General features: G+C 36.8%; 1 protein-coding gene across 1 annotated transcript in view; it reads left to right on the forward strand.

The window, feature by feature from the left end:
- The first annotated feature begins 4172 nt into the window (after positions 1-4172).
- LOC131957068 (putative membrane protein) overlaps positions 4173-20157 on the forward strand; it is a 57804-nt gene continuing 41819 nt past the window's right edge. Inside the window, exon 1 of the mRNA XM_059321768.1 lies at positions 4173-4183. Coding sequence (XP_059177751.1) covers positions 4173-4183 — 11 coding nt within the window. The remainder of the gene's footprint in view (positions 4184-20157) is intronic.

Below are 20157 nucleotides of genomic sequence, written 5' to 3' on the forward strand. Positions count from 1 at the left end.
GGTTTAATCATACTTTGTGAATTATTGGGGGTAGGTTAGTCAATACTAAGAGTATTTTAGTCATACTTTTGTGAAGTAATGGGTGTAGGTTAGTCAATGCTTACATTAGTTTAGGCTAGTTTAGGGTAGGTTAGTGAATGCTACCAGTAGTTTAGTCATATTTTGTGAAGTATTGAGGGTGGGTTAGACAATGATTACATATGTATGCAAGGTAATGCTTACATTAAAAAGTTTTGTTATGTTTTGCAGTGTATCCGGCATTAACACCTGCACTGCACCTGCACCTACACCCCCACATCCCCCTCCTACACTTCTACATTATCTACGTCGAGTTCTAAATCCACGGAGACACACAGAGAAACACACACAGAGAAACACACACACACACACACATATATATATATATTTATATATATATATATATATATATATATATATATATATATATATATATATATATATATATATATATATATATATATATATATATATATATATATATATATATATATATATATATATATATATATATATATAAATAAATAAATTAAAAAAAAAAAAATATATATATATATATATATATATATATATATATATATATATATATATATATATATATATATATATATGTATATATATGTAAATGTGTGTATATATATAAACGTGGCAGCGTGTGAAATAACTTTTTAACCCTTTCACCTGTAACTAATTTACCTGGTGTTCTAATTAAGACCGTTTCTCCTCTGTATTGTCTCGCTTCACCTGTTTGTTTCCGGCGATAAAGTATTTCCTGTTGTTCTTAGTACCATGTTCTGTACTTCAGGCTCATGATGAAGCCGGGGCTTGCAGGGTAACGAGATCCGAAAACAACTGACACGGCGTCAACAATGTTTGCCACTTGCAGAAACAAACATTCGTTTAATCGAGTTAATTACTTTTACATTATGCGTTTTTCTTTAAGATGAAAGACCACCAAAGCACTTATAATGTAAGTTTCTCTAATGCATCGCTTGTTCTCGTGTGTGTGTGTGTGGGGGGGTGTGGGGGGGGTGGGGGTGGGGATGGCTGACGTTGAAGCACACCCCCCCCCTCCGCGGCGGAAGAAATATAATTTATTTAGAAAGTATAGTCCGCCCACGAAATGTGTTTGTATGTATGTATGTATGTTTCTGAGTGTGTGTGTGCGTGTGTGTGTGTGTGTGTGTGTACTATAGTATGCACAAGAGTGCATATGGCCATCCCATGTATGAAGAGAAGCCTCCCACATTAGCAGCGCCTTACCACATTTCTATGCTGTTATTTTTTTATTCAATCTGTCACCGCTAAATTTGATATCGGGAATTCCCTACAGCTGAGTGCCGCCCCATCAACAATTACTGTACAAAGTACAGGGAGCACTATAGTCAGACAAAAAACATATCCATATATATATATATATATATATATATATATATATATATATATATATATATATATATATATATATATATATATATATATATATAAATATATATATATATATGTAAATGCGATATATATATATATATATATATATATATATATATATATATATATATATATATATATATATATATATATATATGTAAATGCGATATATATATATATATGTAAATGATATATATATATATATATATATATATATATATATATATATATATATATATATATCATGAACAATGCACATCGCACACCAAATCGCAATGTCTGATTTATAATTCTATGATCAATGTAAACGAACTCGGAGCCTCAAAAGAACGTAGCACAAGAGTTCACGTCCAATCTAACCGAATTATACCACGTGACTCCGGTTCCACTCTCCCTGGGTGCCTGACCGTGCCGGACACCGGAAACATTTGGCACAGCGAGCCCGGTTGGTCGAGTAAACACCTAGCCCCCCCCACATTGAAATAAAACACTTGCCGTTTGTGCGCGCGTGTGTGTGCGTGTGTGTGTGTTTGCCGTCTTTTTCGAAGCTTCTCTAGGGCGACTAATGCATTCTATTGATTTCACGTCAGAAAAAAAATGCGCCATTAAGATTTCCAGGCATCATAGCGGGATGGATGCCATGAATCGCTGCCGGATGAAGTCAAAAGTTGGTGGGGTTCTGTTTGAGGTTAGATTATAACCCGTCTGGCTTTTAAGTGTGGGCGTGTCGCACTGTCTGGGTGTTTGTTTCAGTCTTGTAGCCCTCTTCATTAGCTGTAAATAATAGCTGATTCGTCACTTACACACGATTGTTATATATATATATATATATATATATATATATATATATATTATATATACATATATATTATTTATACAATATTTAGCCTCTTTATATATATAGATATATACATATACAAATACACTTAAATATTATATATATATATATATATATATATATATATATATATATATGTATAAAAGATATATATGTATCATACATGCAATATATATATATATGTATATATATATATATATATATATATATATATATATATATATATATATATATATATATATATATATATATATATATATATATATATATATATATATATAATATGTTATGTTGACCATATATATACAACAATTTATATTATATATATATATATATATATATATATATATGCATGTAAGTATATAGGCCTATATATACATATATATATATTTTTGTATGTATATATATATTATATATGTATATGTATGTATATATATATATGTGTGTCGGCATGTTGCTCTAGTCAGAGTTTATAAACTTACGTTTTGCACAAGTAACTATTTTTTGTTAACTGTTATGTTTTACTTTATTTGAAACTTTTAAATCCAACCCCCAGGAACAAAGCCAAAAAAATATATTCAAGTCTCAAAGGGACATTTTTTGAAACCGACAAGCACATGATCTGTAGTTAACGCCAGATGTTAACTTTCCGAACTTAGTTTTTCGTCTCCTGTCCATTGTACACCACCAATGACCTTGAAACAATATATGACTTTCCGAATTTCAAGCCAGTGCTCACACAGTGGGTACTATTTCCGGTACACATTTTGTTCCAGACAGCGTTTTTGGGACTCGCCACATTTCTCGGACACGGGAAATAGATTCTGGCCGTAAAGGAATCATTACCATTAAAGACATCGTGATAAATCTTTCTCAAAGTAGCAATCAAAGACTACGGCACTTTTAGTAATAAACAAAAAAAAACAGGCAGTTTTATGTACGGAATATAAAACTAGTTCAATGTTAATGCTTGAGCTCATGACGTAACGATGATAACAAAATCATACGAGAAGATGAGAAATATGTGCGGTGACTCCCAAGAAAGGGGCGATAGAGACTAAGAATTCAATTAAAACTGATGATCTCCCCTCGGTTGAGGCGAAGAAAAACAAGGGAAGATAAAACGGTGGGATAAATCTCGGCGGTAGCACTTTTCTGGAATCGAGCGAGGGGGGGGGGGAGGAGGGGGGGGGGGGGGGGATTAGTAGACTCAACAAGAGTGTTATGCCACGTTTATATTCGTACCATTGAGCTGTCTGAAAAACCCGGCAGCTTTATGATTGGCATACGTTATGGAGCGTAGAAAAGAAAGGGAATGTTTCTGTCATGGAAATGTGGAACAAAAGTAGAAATATTGAGAATATTCTGGTACTGACGTGGTATGTTGGGCGCCTACTATAGGGATCGCATTTATACATATATACAATATATATATATATATATATATATATATATATATATATATATATATATATATATATATATATACATCGAGTTGATCGAGACAAGCGTGTGTGTTGTGTGAAGAAATAATGTTTCCCTGTTCAAACTACTTTGACCAGCACGGCGCGATGGTAGGCCAACTACGAACACAAAAACACAAAGGGATGTGTTTAAAAAAAAACAGGATAAATAACTCGTGCCACGATCGCTCATCGTTTTCATTGCCAACACCAACACTACAGCACAACTTCTAGAATATTCAGAGAACCCCGTGTCAGAACCACCGAACTGGAAAAAATAATATTAGCCCTAATTAACGACACACACAAAAAAAAATAATTGCGAAAACTCTAGTTGAAGAAGCACGAAAAAGTAATTAAACGTAGCAGGCAGTGAAGCGAACAACGCGGTATCAATAATGCAAGCACAAACGCGGAAAACCGCAATGGGTGAAAGGTACTTTAAAAAAAGTACGTAGGTTCGCTACGCTGTTGAGAAGGGAGAAAACGGAACCGCGCCATAAAAACTAAAGGGAGATTAACAAAGTGACATTAACCCTTGAGATGCCGCAGCCAACACGAAGGCACTCAATCTGAAGCCAGGGAAGGGGACTGTTGATCAAACAAAAAAATGTCCCCATTTTCCTTTTCGGGAATATTTTTCCCGGGTCTGTGGAAAACTCCAGACAATTGGAAGACTTAACGTAGTAGTGGCAGCATTAAAGTTGAAGCCATACAATAGCGGTAATAGATGGAAATTTTTTTTCCGTAACTTTTGTCATTTGAAATAGCTTGCCAGTGAGGAGTAGATTGTAGAATTTGTTCAGATTTGTTTAACAGCAGAGAACCGGGAGCTATGGGGGTTCTAAACAAGCCTTTGGAAATGAAATGAAGTCATGAAAACATTCAAAGGGCTCTAGCTCTGGATTTTCTCAGACAAGAAACATGGCTTTGTAACTTGTCGTAACGCGGGGTTGAAAAAAAACTCAACCATTGGATAAGGAAATTAAACTTGTTTAAGGACAGTGAAAAACATTTACTTGAACAAAAATGTTTCGACAAAATATAATTTGCTAAATAAACGTTTGCTTTGTGGTAATACATCAGAATGACATTTTTTTTTGTACAAAATATAACCGGCTAAAATAACTTTTTGTTTGGGCATAGCTAAATAATTATTTAAAACAAACCAGTTTTTAAAACAGACTGTCGACAAATTAGGACTTAGAAGACAAATATGTAACGCTTTAAAAGACAGGTAGGACAAACACCCAGGACTTCCTGATGTTAGGACAAACACACAGGACTTCCTGATGTTAGGACAAACACACAGGACTTCCTGATGTTAGGACAAACACACAGGACTTCCTGATGTTAGGACAAACACACAGGACTTCCTGATGTTAGGACAAACACACAGGACTTCCTCATGTTAGGACAAACACACAGGACTTCCTGATGTTAGGACAAACACACAGGACTTCCTGATGTTAGGACAAACACACAGGACTTCCTGATGTTAGGACAAACACACAGGACTTCCTGATGTTAGGACAAACACACAGGACTTCCTGATGTTAGGACAAACACACAGGACTTCCTGATGTTAGGACAAACACACAGGACTTCCTCATGTTAGGACAAAAACACAGGACTTCCTGACGTTAGGACAAACACACAGGACTTCCTGATGTTAGGACAAACACACAGGACTTCCTGATGTTAGGACAAACACACAGGACTTCCTCATGTTAGGACAAACACACAGGACTTCCTGATGTTAGGACAAACACACAGGACTTACTGATGTCATTCTGGGACGAGCTTTGCTAAGTTTGAAAACAGCCTGGACAAGAAACAGCCTGGACAAGAAACAGCCTGGACAAGAAACAGCCTGGACAAGAAACAGCACAATTCTATGCTCACTTGCAAGTATTATATGTATGTCTTCCTAAGCGGTCTTTACACAAATGAAAAAATTAAAATGTATTTTTTTAGATTTTCTGAAACTGCTTTGTCAATCACTTTATTCATTTATTCCGTACTTACTGACCTCAGGTCAAGCACAGCAACTCCCTGACATAGAGTCTATACTCCCTGACCGCTAGTCAAGCACCCTACCATAGAGTCCATACTCCTTGACCGTTAGTCAAGCACCCTATCATAGAGTCCATACTCCCTGACCGCTAGTCAAGCACCCTACCATAGAGTCCATACTCCTTGACCGTTAGTCAAGCACCCTATCATAGAGTCCTTACTCCCTGACCGTTAGTCAACCACCCTAACATCGTCTATACTCACTGACCGCTAGTTAAGCACCCTATCATAGTCCATAGTCCCTGACCGCTAGCCTAGTACCCTATCATAGAGTCCATACTCACTGACCGCTAGTCAAGCACCCTATCATAGAGTCCATACTCACTGACCACAAGTAAAGCACCCTAACATAGAGTCCACACTCCCTGACCGCTATTCTAGCACCCTATCACAGAGTCCATACTCACTGACATCAAGTCAAGCACCCTATCATACAGTCCATACTCCATGACCGCTAGTCAAGCACCCTATCATAGAGTCCATACTCCCTGACCGCTAGCCTAGCACCCTATCATAGAGTCCATACTCACTGACCGCTAGTCAACCACCCTATCATAGTCTATACTCCCTGACCGTTAGTCAACCACCCTAACATAGAGTCCATACTCCATGACCGCTAGTCAAGCACCCTAGAGTCCATACTCCCTGACCACAAGTCAAGCACCGAAATTCCCTATCATAGCGTCCCGCCTTCCCCCCCCCCCCCCCCCCCCCCCCCGCCCTTCCCTGCACGGCGAGAAAAGACGTGATGTAATGTATCTACTCAGCCATGCAGCCGTTTCTGTTGCTGGTAATTGGTGCCACTGTCTGGTCTTTGGGTAAGCCAGACCAGGGTCACAGAAATCCAGCTGGGTCTCTCGGTTTACTTGAAATTTATTTGATTTATTGCATCTTTTCTACAGCTCATGGTCTGTCGTCCGTTTTACCTACATCGCATTGTTGCTGATTGCATCTGCAATTCTTAGCGGTGAAAAATGAACCAACATAAAAATAACATTGCAATTTCTATTATATATTTGTGTATAGGTAATAAATCTTTTGAAGTTCTGCCACATTATGCGGGTTTATAAAAAAAAGTGTTTACCCATATGTTTAAAAAATGGAACTATTATTACAAGGTATGTTATTGCAGAAGATAGATGAAACCGTTTAAAAAATAATTGGACAACCCGTTTCGTTGTTTTAATTTAATTTGTTGATGCGTATGCATCTGTTGAAAATTTATAATTATGAAGCTTGATTTTTGCTCATTAGGATTCTGAAACGCTAATGAGCTTAATTTGGTTTAATGAACTGGATGATGTATGGCTAAATGAAAGCGAAGTGGATGGAAAAAAGGTCGTGAGCAGTGGCTGACTAATGGGAGAGTAAAACCAGAAATAAACATATCAACATTTGGTAGCAGAAATTTATCCCTTGACGCCAACACGAACATATGAAATAGATCACAACGCAATACACATATTGCGCAATATTGTATAATAACATCTATTCAAGATTATAGGTTTCATACTATAAACCGAGGGCAAATGAGGCTCGATAGTTAGGGACAGCAACTCTTCTAGGAGAGACAACTCCAAAATCAAATAACTGCTGCCTTATAGTTTGTTCTTGGTTGGACAAAGGCTATGGAAATAAATAAAATAAAAATAAACCGTGAGTGATCTCCCCAAAACTTTCTCGAATATTCTTATACAACACTACGGTGGATGGCAATTCGTGATATAGATAATATTTTAAATCCATTTTTAATTACTTAAACTTATTAAAATAGAATAGAATCTCGTAGAAAAAAGAATTGGACACCAAGTGAACGCCAAACAAAATATAATAGTGCGGAATATTATTAGTGCTTTATAAATTCACATGCGTTTTTTGAGAACTCGGAAAAAAAATTAGTACTTCCGGTCAACAGAAATTACTCAAAACTAGAAAGAAGGCAGATAATTATATTTTATGCTTAAATGTAAAATTTCATTCATCTATCTGGAATAGTACTCAAGTTATAGGCTTTTGAAAAGTTCCACTTCCGGTTATCAGAAATCGCCCAAAAGTTTATACATATCTACACATTTAATACTTATATATGAAATTTCATCAACCTAGCTGTAACGGCACTCAACTTATCGTGTTCACAGACACACATACACACAGACAAGATTGCAAAATTATGTTTTTCCGACTCAGGGAGGTGTAAAACGTCGATATTTGCAAAAATCTCGATTTTGTTTTGCACGATTACATTACTTTATCTATATTTCGTAAACGAGAAAGTAAAAAAAAACAACATCATTTCAAGACAAGTATCATTCATTAAAATTCAATTTATAATATACACATAAAAACTTAAGACAAAATCCACACATTCATTCACATTGTAATTGACGACTAAGGACTTGACACAGTTCACTTACCTTAACATACTAGATAATACCAAATTCACACCTGATTGGATTCGAAAAAAAATTGAAGTTCCCTTTCGAACCTGATATTCCAGAGGGCAAGTGAAGTTTTATATGACCTCGGCATACAAAGAGAATAAATCTACAGCTTAAAATTGTCAATCACTCCATAAATTATAACTATAGATTATATGGCTAATGAACGATTAACCATCTAAAACACAACTTTTCTTAAAATTATACTTCTAACAAAGTAAACAATGCGAGCTTGTTAGTCTCTTTAGAAAACTAACTTCAGTTTAGAAAACCAAATCCCTACCAGCAAAAAATAAAGAATAAACGCAAGAAAAGCTTTGACCTCTTTACAAAACCGACTTCCCTAGCTAAAACCGTATTTCCCATGGCCTTAAAGACAATCACTTTAAATAATTTATCAATGTTTTCTCCCACGAGCGACTGAGCATCGCTTCCAATCGAATCAAGCTCCAACGCCTACGCTTCCTGAGTTTTAATGTAGCAAATTAAAGCCCCGGATGTAAAACTTAATTTGGATTCTGTTTCTTGTACAAGCGGTTAAAGAATACTTAGATTTTTTTTTTTTTTGCGACCTCAAGACGGGTCCCATTTCAGCAAGTGCCCAAATTATCACAGGCGTGTGAAAAAAAAAACGTCTGAAATTTTGAAGAGAACGTTAATTGGGCTGAGAAAAACCGATTCAGGGGCTCGGTGTAAGAGAAAGAATCCTGACATTGGGCAACTGAGAGTTAGGGTCAGTTGTAGGGATCGGGTAAATAAACTGTCAGGGTCGGGACAAATAAAGTGTCAAGGTTTAGAGCAGGGGTCTCCAAACTTTTCAGTCCGAGGGCCACATTAACTATCAAATTTCAGTTCGGGGGCCAGTTTCTTCCAGGCATGTCGTGACTTTCTGAGCAAATTCCTCAGTCAACTTCAACAAACGTTTTTTTCCATGGACAAAAAGATCTCCGCGGGCCGGATGAGAGGGAGCTCGCGGGCCGCATCCGGCCCGCGGGCCGTAGTTGGAGACCCTGGTTTAGAGGGTCAACAGCAAGGGTCAAATTGCATAATGTGTCAGATTTAGAGGGCCAACAGCAAGGGTAATTGCGCCAAGGTTTATGGAAAGGGTAAATAGGTGTATTTAGTAGATTGATCTTACAATATATCAGTTTAGCATTAGCCGAAGGGGTACATGGTTTGAGAACTAGACGTATAAGGAGTTACAATACAATTTGTTGAGTTACAGTTGAATTCAGCTTGAGTTTTAGAGGAGGAGGGGGGGGGGCTGCACTGGTCTATAATAAAGGGGTAAGAGTCTTGATTATAAGACGGAAAAGTTGCTCAACTTGTTGGCCTGATAAGGATAAACCGAGCACTTGTTTGTATAACAAGAAATAGCAGGTCTACCCGTGTTGTAAAAGAAGTAAAATTACCTTTTTTTACTTTCTCGTATATACGAAGTATAGAGAAAGTATTGTAATCGTGCAAAAAAAAAAAATCGAGATTTTTACAAATCTCGACGTTTTTACACCTCACTGATACGGAAAAAACATAATTTTGCAATCTTGTCCGTATGTCTGTGTGTCTGTGTGTCTGTGTATCTGTCTGTCTGTGTGTAAACACAATAACTTGAGTACCGTTACAGCTAGGTTGATGAAATTTCATTATATAAGTATTTTATCAAAATCGTAGATCCGTTTCAACTTTTGAGCGATCTCCGATAACCGGGAGTGGTACTTTTTCTACTTTGAATTTTTCAAAAGCCTATAATTTGAGTACTATTTCAGATAGATAAATGAAATTTCACATGTAAGTAAAAGATCTAATTTTCTACATTCTTTCAAATTTTGAGTAATTTCTGTTGACCGGAAGTACTAATTTACGCTATTTCCGATTTCTCAAAAAACGCATGTAAATTTATAAAGTACTAATAATATTGCGCACTATTATGCACATATTGTTTTGTCGTTCGCTTGGTGCGCAATTCTTTTTTCTATGATATTCTATTCTATTTTTAAAAGTTTAAGTAATTAAAAATCATGTCTATATTCCAAGTTATATAAGAGTATTCGAGAAAGTTTAGGGGAGAACACTCCCGATTTATTAATAGCAGTAATTGTAGGTTTTAGTACTAATAGAACAAATGTCAAAAAGCAAATATTTTGAGATGAATGAGTTTACAGGCATGTCTTCGGTTGCGGGCGTAACGCCCACCACCATCCAAAATTCAAAATAGCTATGAATGTTTTTTAATTTTTTTTATACCTTTTTTTTAAAAAGGTACTTTAGTAAATTCTTCAACATCAATATTTGTATATCCGTCAAATCAATTAAGAGGTGTAACGACCTTTAGGCTTTGGTATTCTCGATAAAGTGCGAACTTCATACCATCGCAAAAATGCGACTTTTAAAGTACTTTCAGCACTAGCTTCTTAAAATTACTAAGCGATCGACAGAACTCAATTCTATTTTATGTTTCCTGGTGTTGGTTTAAGGAAATATTTGAAAACTTTGATTAAACGAACCGTTAAATTAGTCCTTGAGTTTGGATGTATTTTTAGACTTAGTTGAGACGCGAAGAACAGATGACGTAACTCTCCCTGAGGTGTGATGGCGGCTTAACGCGTCATCACCCCAGGGGTCACAACCTGGGCTGGTGGGTTGTCTCTAACGGGCCAGGACTTAGTCTGCTGACCACATAATACATCAGGGGGAGGGGGAGTATATCAGCAGGGGTCAAAGTTGAACAGGGAGTGTAAGCTCAAGCGTGGGATGTTGGTTAATCACTGAGTGAACGTCAGAGAAAGCAACTCGGATTCAGCAGGCAGTAATGTTTTGATAGTAACTCAAGGCCGTCGTTACTGATGGAAGTAAGTTCATATAGAGGAAACCTAATTCATACATTACTGAAGGAACGTAGTTCGCACTTTATCGAGGAAGCCAAAGTCTGAAGTTAATGAAGGTATGTAGTCTGCACTTTATAGAGGAAAAGTCCGAAGTTACTGAAGGTATGAAGTTCGCACTTTATCGAGAAATCCAACGTCTGAAGTTACTGAAGGTATGAAGTTCGCACTTTATCGAGGATCCAAAGTCTGAAGTTACTGAAGGTATGAAGTTCGCACTTTATCGAGGAAACCAAAGTCTGAAGTTACTGGATAGGGTATGTAGTTCGCACTTTATCGAGGATCCAAAGTCTGAAGTTACTGAAGGTATGAAGTTCGCACTTTATCGAGGAAACCAAAGTCTGAAGTTACTGAAGGTATGAAGTTCGCACTTTATCGAGGAAACTAAAGTCTGAAGTTACTGAAGGTATGTAGTTCGCACTTTATCGAGGATCCAAAGTCTGAAGTTACTGAAGGTATGTAGTTCGCACTTTATAGAGGAAACCGGTCTAAAGTTACTGAAGGTATGTAGTTCGCACTTTATCGAGGAAGCCAGTGTGAAGTTACTGAAGGTATGAAGTTCGCACTTTATAGAGAAAAATTACTGACAGAGGCGTAGCGACCCTTCCTGGCGCCCGAGGACAAATATACAATTTGGCGCCCCCCCCCCCCCCCACCATATATGTTTTATATTTATAATGCAAGCTAAAATGAGCTTTTCATTTTTTTTACAACCCATTTTGGCGCCCCCTAGGGTCGGCGCCCGGGGTCATATGTACCCCCTCCTCACTACGCCTCTGATTACTAGAAAACGACTAACGTAATTCGTGAGCAAAACCCATTACAGAAGCGAAATCGTACGTTAACAATAAGTCAAAATATCGAGCGTAAATCACACACTACATAGCACAAGTAAACACCCTTTCGAACCCGGCGCTACATGAGGCAGATGAAATAGAGTTCACTTGTTTCAATGACATCAATGAATGAAGGTATAGTGCGGTCAGCACTTCTACCTTCCTTAACGGAGGCAGATACCCATTAGAGCTGGGTGGACTCAGGGACGCTATAGCGACTCGAGCCCAGTATTCAAAATATTTTAAAATAAACTGTATAGAATAAAACTAAAGTAAAAAAAAAAAAACAACTACCGAACCAAAATCACAGGTTACAATAAAAAAAAAAAAAAAAAATTACAAAGTAAACATAATTCATACATTGGTAAGGAAACCAAAAACACAGTCATAAGATTAAACTGAAGTTTTAAATAAAAAATAAACTCAAGTTTTAAAAGTTTTAAAAACAAAGATAATTATAAAAATGTAAAGAATAAACGCCCCAAAACATTAACTATGTAATTTACAACATTGGCAGACGCTTGATTAAACAAAGCCTAATACTAACCGAACTCAACCGAAACAACCTGACAGGTCTAAACTCTTGGTCATCAGATAAAAAGTTCCCTTTCTACAACCAAACCTTGTTCTGCGGTTTAGTCCTCCCTCACCATCAAGCAGTACAGTGCTTTTCTTAAATTAAATTTTAAAAGTCTTTACCCGATAAGGGGAACAAGAACAGGGGCTGTGTCTGTCTTCCGCCAAAGACTAGCGATGAAAATAATTAAACCCAGCCAAGCTGAAAATGTAAATATTTTTTTAAAACCTGGCACGGGGTTCAAAATAAAACTGTGTGATTTACAGAGCACGTTTATTTCTTGAATTTTGGTTTTTCCATTTTGTGTTAACAAACTTAAAGCGATTAAAAAAAAAAATTATATTGCCCCCCCCCCCCCAGTTGCTAGGATTTAAAAAATATAAAAGCCAAGAATTTAAAATTGTTGGCCAATCGGCAGGTCGCACTGGCGCATCGCAGGGAGGGGTGGAATGGACAGTTCCCCCTCCCCCCACTCTCCACTCCCCTTTTTGCAAAAGTCGTAAAAACTGATTTTATGAGAGTCATGCACACAATTGCAGAGATGGTTATTTTACAGTGTTCTTTTTTAACACTACAATTATATGTAGCCTATATATATATATATATATATATATATATATATATATATATATATATATATATATATATATATATATATAATGTATACTAAAAATAATGAGAGTGTTTACTTGTGCCTGTAGTGTGTGCTCATGTGTGTGTGTGTGTGTATGTGTCTGGATGTGTGTGAATTTAAATCAAACCCACGTCATAGATTTAGGAAAGGTCACTGCCAGCTCTTTAGACACCAAGAGACTGTCCAAAAAAAAACCCTAATCAACGATGCGGATTAAACCACAAAATGTGACGGAGTCCCGAGTAAAAGAAACAACAAAACGACGACAATAGTCTAAATCCAAGAGAAAATCGATGTTTATCAGTAGTAGATTAGGTCCGCACCGTTATGGGTGTTTTCGCAGAGATCTTGAAATGTCCAGTTGAACATTTGACATGCCTGGACATTTTACAGGTCTGGGTATTTGACATGTGTACAGATGTCTGAACAATTTGCATGTGTACAGTTGGTACATATGGCTGAACATTTGGTACGTGTACAGTTGGTAATTATGTCTGAACAATTGGCATGTGTGCAATGTATACACAAGCTTGAAAAATGTGTTTGACACGTTCTAAACTGGTAGACATTTAAAATAAAGTGCACGGGACAGTAAAAATTACATTCAAACCTTTTTAGAAACAAACTTTCATATATGCTCGAAAACAAAGAATTAAAATGATTTTATTTTAAGATATAATTATCCTCCAATATTTAAATCAATATAAAGAAATGTAGCAGTCGCTAAAGATGCTTTAGTAAGGGTGTTCAAAACAAAAATAATTTTTTTGTAATTTATGTAATACTTTTAAATTTTTTATAGAATCAAATCGCATAGTTAAAAGACTAGACCAACAAATATACACAGCGTGTGATAGCGGTGATCAATACTACTTTAAACAGAAATTTTTTGTTTAAAAAAATAATAAAATTTCTAATTATGTCAAATTATTATATCACACACCAACACACACTCACACACTCACTCTCTCTCACACACACACACACACATATATATATATATATATATATATATATATATATATATATATATATATATATATATATATATATATGTACACCAACATATATTAAAATAGCACGCTTTCTGATTGTATGATTTCAATCGAGTTTAATCTTTCAGTAATTAATATAATTGTCCATATAATTTTAAGAACTTAATACCTTTTTCATTTTTTCCAAAGAAAAGTTATCAATAAGTTTTAAAAGGTTAACATATTTTTTTCTAATATTACAAAAACAATTTTCTTAGCGTTCCGTACAGAATTGATAAAAATACTAATGTAATAATGAAGATTGGTTTTTGGGAACAGCCAATAACGAAAATCGATCTTGGCGCCATAATTTATAAATCAATATGTTACAAAAAAAATGTCGGCTTGCCGCGTACGAGTGAGTTCTCTTAGGATTAAACATTTTCTCACTCGCATGCACGCGTACGTCCAAGAGAACAGTTTAAAAAAAAAATATCCAGTTGCGAACACATCTCGCGTTTCTGCATTTTTTTGTGTGCTGTGCGACGTTTAAATAATAGTTCCCCTGATTAGGGAGAAACGAGATCTGCTTGTACAAAAAATAATTCAAATGATTTAATTTCACTGCTTGCCGGGCAGGGGAAAAATAAATGGGGTAGACACGGGGGGACAGTGGTGGGGCGTAGGGGTGGTGGTAGTGGGGTGGGGGTGACGCGGATAAAAAGTCGTGTCTAGAAGATAGATAGGGTCCCTGGTCGGGCTAATGGATGGAAGGGAATCGTAAATGCATGTTTAGTTTACAGATAGCGCACTCTAGCACGCGAGTTGGACATCCACTTAACCTCGGTTTTGTTTTTTTCAGATCACGGTGTTCAGTAAATTGTTCTAGACAGTTTACAAAGGGAACATCTGTTGTTGTTGTTGTTTTAAAAACACTTTTCCTGTATTTACTTAATTGTGTGGATGATAACAAATTAAACTAACTTTGTTCGTAGGATGGGCTGAGTTTTTGTTAGGAATTTCTTTGTTAAGTTTTCTTTACCAAGCAAATTGTTTGGACTGAATTTCTTCCAGGCTTCTCTTCGGGGAGTGGGGGGGGGGGGGGGGGGGGGGGGGGGGTGGTGGGTGGGCGGGGGGAGAAAGTCTACCGCACCCACACCCCCCAGAACAAAATGGAATACATATACAAAATATATACTTTTACCAGTGTCCACCCCGTCTTTGATTGTAAGGTTTAAAGTTTTAAAGTATTGACATAGCACAAAAGGAGAGCGGTGAAGACATGCTGGCGAGACACTAAGACATTACACGAATCTAAATCAGAACCACATAGACAAAATCAAAGATAGAATCGCATAGACACAAGCAAAGACAGAATCACAGACACAATCAAAAACAGAATCGCATAGACACTATCAAAGACAGAATCACATAGACACAAGGAAAGACAGAATCACATAGACACAAGCAAAGACAGAACCACATAGACAAAATCAAAGATAGAATCGCATAGACACAAGCAAAGACAGAATCACAGACACAATCAAAAACAGAATCACAGACACAATCAAAGACAGAATCGCATAGACACAATCAAAGACAGAATCACATAGACACAAGCAAAGACAGAATCGCATAGACACAAGAAAAGAAAGAACCATATCGACAAAAGCAAAGACAAAGTCACATAGACACAACCACTATGGGACAACCACATGGTCACAACCACTAAATCACAACCACTAGACCACAACCACACAGACACAACCACTAGACCACAACCACACAGACACAACCATTAGACCACAACCACACAGACACAACCATTAGACCACAACCATATCGACTCCAGCAGTCTAATTGCATCATCTATAAACATTCGCCCCCCCCCCCACCAAAAGACAACTCTCTTATCTACATCAAGTCTCAGCTACATGCATGTGGCAGGCCACAGTGTTTAAAGCAGCGGTAATGGTGTGTTCGTGTGTGTTCGTATGTCCGTGGGTGTGTATGTGACTATGTTCCTATGTGTTCGTTTGTTCATGTGGGTGTGTGTGTGTGTTCCTGTGCGTGTTTGTTCGTGTGTGTTCGTATGTTTATGTGTGTGTGTGCGTTCCTGTGTGATTGTATGTTCATGTATGTGAGTGTGTGTGTGTGTGTGTGTGTGTGTGTGTGTGTGTGTGTGAAAGGGAAGGGACGCTTTTGTTTAGTCTATTTTTTAAAAAAAAGTGGATTAATGCCAACAATGTAAGCTAAACATCTCCTAATGTTTACAAACACCACGAACCTTTGTTTCTTTGACGCATCGCAACGGCCTTGGGGGGAGAGTTTCTCCCCCGAAACACATTTACCGCCCTCACCCCCCATCCAACGAAAATATAATTTATTTAGAAAAATATAAACTTTACCAGTGTCTGCACCACGGAAAAAGTCTGAAAGAAACACTGCCACGAACACAAATATAACACACGGGAGAATTTTATAAAACCAAACTTGAATAATGTTGTGAAATATAAAGGATGCATATTTTATGTATATAGGAGTAATTTGAACTGTGAAAGAACTTTTACTGATTTAAATAATATTTAATACTAGCCGTCCCGGCCAGGCCCTGCTCTGGCTTCTGTGAAAAACCATTCTGTTAAAGACCATTACCTGTGTGTTTAGTAATCATCATAAACCCGGCATTGCTCACCCAAACCACGACCAACCAAAACCAAAACAACAAAACGCAAACATAACGCTAACACAATTACAAATACAAACGAAAACAAAAACCTAGCAACAAACCCAACCACAACCACAAACACCAATACAAACACAAAGAAAAAACAAACAAAAAAGCAAACGAAAACAAAAACCTAACAACAAACCCAACCACAAACACCAATACCAACAAAAAAAAAAAAACGAAAAAGCAAACGAAAACAAACCAAATCCAAACTCAAAACCAACCAAAAACACAAATCCAAACCCAAACAAAAAAACACAAACAAAAACGAAAAAAGAAAGAACGAAAACAAACCAAATCCAAACGCAAAACCAACCAAAAACACAAATACAAACCCAAACAAAAAAAAACACAAACAAAAACGAAAAAAGAAAGAACAAAAACGAACCAAATCAAAACGCAACCACTAACGCAAACCCACCTAAACACAAAGAAAACACTAACGCGAACATAAACGCCCGGGGCAGAATCGCCTGTTTTAGCTTAATAAACGACTATAGTACCCCAACTTATTCATAGTTTTTGCACTCACTTAAACGAACGCGCCTGTTTCAATTTAATGAACAATTATAATACTCCAAGCTTATCCGTAAAATACCTACAACATTTGCACTTGATCAATCCCCGCTAATTATGTAATTATTTTTTTCCCAACACCAAAACAAAGTAATTAAAAAGTAAATGCTTTTCAACTGATGCAATGGTGGTTTTATAAAGGGAAGTAATTGTGTTGTGCCTAATTTATCAAAGGGAAGTAAGCGCTATAGGACTAAAGAAAGACATAATTAGAATTTTTGTAAAAGATGATATTTTTTTTAAAACTTGTGTTTAATGAACATGCCGACAATTATTACTATAATTTGAAAAATGAAAATGATTTCCCAACACTTTTAATAGTAATTTTTTAACTCATAAATTTAGATAACTGCGCACGATAATTGATCTAACACTTAAATCCGTAGAAATGCCAACGACAAACATATGCGTTACAGAATTGAGCTTTATATATTAGATTATAGTTTAACTCGGCAATCTAACATGTACATAAGAAATGTTTAAACGCTCCGTTATCGTCCACCTATTATATAAAACCAAAGTAGGCCTATAACATTTTCAAAGAATAACTTTTCGCTAATCTCACTAAACTTCAACGCTATTTGGTGCAAAACGAAGTTGATGCTGTTGAAAATAAAATCTAAGTAACAATCCAGCAATACCAGAAAAAAACAACGGCTTGAGTTATGCGTGTGTTGAAAATAACATTAGGGTGACACGTTCTTCTAAACACTATAAAAACAAATTGTGAAAAATAAAACAAAATAAAAGGAAAATGAAATCAACAGTCAGGATTATATTAATATGTTTTGACACGACTTTACACCCCATTCGTTAATATCAACTTGCAGTTGTTTTGCATGTGCGGAAACTAGAATGAAAGGTTTAATCGATTTGCATTTTATTGGTACGACTTCCGATGGCCAGACATAGCTGAACCATTGAAGAAATAAATAACTATAGCCGGGATGTAATAATTAGGTATGGAATTCCGTCCAACTTCATTAAATATGTTCATGTCGTCAGTGTGTTAAATACTTGCTCGTTATCAATGTGTTGAATTTATGTGTGTTACAAATATAATGATTATTTGTAAGTCTCTACTGAACTAAACATCTGAATGTCACCAATGTACAAAACAGCATGTTCCCAATGTGTTAAATACTTGCATGTACACAATGTGTTAAACCGCATGTCACCCCTGTGTTAAACCGCATGTCACCCCTCTGTTAAACCGCATATCACCCCTCTGTTAAACCGCATATCACAAGTCTTGTAAACCGAATGTCACCCCTGTGTTAAACCGCATGCCATTCTCTGTTAAACCACATGGCACCCCCGTGTTAAACCACCAGTCTGTTAAACCACATATCACCAGTCCGCTAAACCGCATGTCACCAGTCTGTTAAACCGCATGCCACCCCTCTGTTAAACCGCATGTCACCAGACTGCTAAACCACATGTCACCCCTGTGTTAAACCGCATATCACCCCTGTGTTAAACCGCATGTCATCAGTCTGCTAAACCTTAGCACCGTCTCCCACGTGACTATGTCGTCCCCGGGAAATCCCCGCCCGTCCGGCTAATCAAATCGTCTCAGCCCCGGTGCCAACATTTCCAGGGAATCAATTTTTTTACCCCCTCCCACAGAACTAACACGGACACGTACGCCTAACAATGTCAGTCACGGCATACTTTCATGTCCACCCCCACCCCCCGTCCTGTAAGATCCCCAGGGTGGGAGAGTAGTCCCAGTGTTAGCTGGGTCTCAAAATAATGGAGACTCGAATGGAAGATAATTTTAACATGTCGTAACACTTCACTTCACGTAGGCTACTCTTCGGCTAAACTTTCTATTGTTGTAGCAAGTTTTAAAATATCGTAACACTTTCACTGCACGCACGTTTAACCATAATCTTCGCCTTTAACATGCTATTAAGGAAGCAATTTTTTTAAAACTATCGTTCAGTAAATGTATCAATGACCGAAAACCTAGCATTAAACTTTATATCATGGAAGCGATTTATAAAAGTATCGTTACAATTTCAGCAAATGTATCAATGGCAGAAAACCTAGCCTTACATTAGCTATTATGGAAGCAAGTTTTAAAGTATCGTTATCATTTCAGTAAACCAATCCATAGCCAAAAAAAAAAAAAAAATAGCCTTGAACTTACTATCAACTTGATTTTCTTAACTCTAGCCTTAACATTATTGCTGACTCTAACCCTATTGCTGATATAAAACCACAACCAACCTTGATTCTAACATCAATATTGGAGAGTTAAAAAAAACCCCTCCCCGATAGGATATTGGCCAACCGAACGTTCTAAAAGACCCAAATACTGTCTGTACCAGTTTCTCTCGGATTACCAGAGTGTCTGCATGCCTCATCTCGACCACGGGGAATTAGCCAATCAATCGTAATGAAATCTGGCAAACCTCGCTAATGAAATGATATTTTCTGTAACACGCTGCGATTGGGTCAGTTAGATAAGCACACATGAAAGGAACCATTTTTTTCCCACGAGAAGGTGGATTGGGATAGTTAATTTATTACTTTGGGGGTGGGCCGGTGTGGGTGTAAGTCGATGACTGTTCCAATATATCTCCGCAATGTTGTTTAAAGCTAAGGCGTTGAATCGATACTGTACATTATCATTAAACAATAGACTGGCACTAGTTCTTAGAAAGACTTTAAATCGAAT

Source organism: Physella acuta, unplaced genomic scaffold, assembly GCF_028476545.2.
Source record: "Physella acuta isolate Inbredline_101_S28 unplaced genomic scaffold, ASM2847654v3 ptg001203l, whole genome shotgun sequence".
Taxonomy (NCBI): Eukaryota; Metazoa; Mollusca; class Gastropoda; family Physidae; genus Physella; species Physella acuta.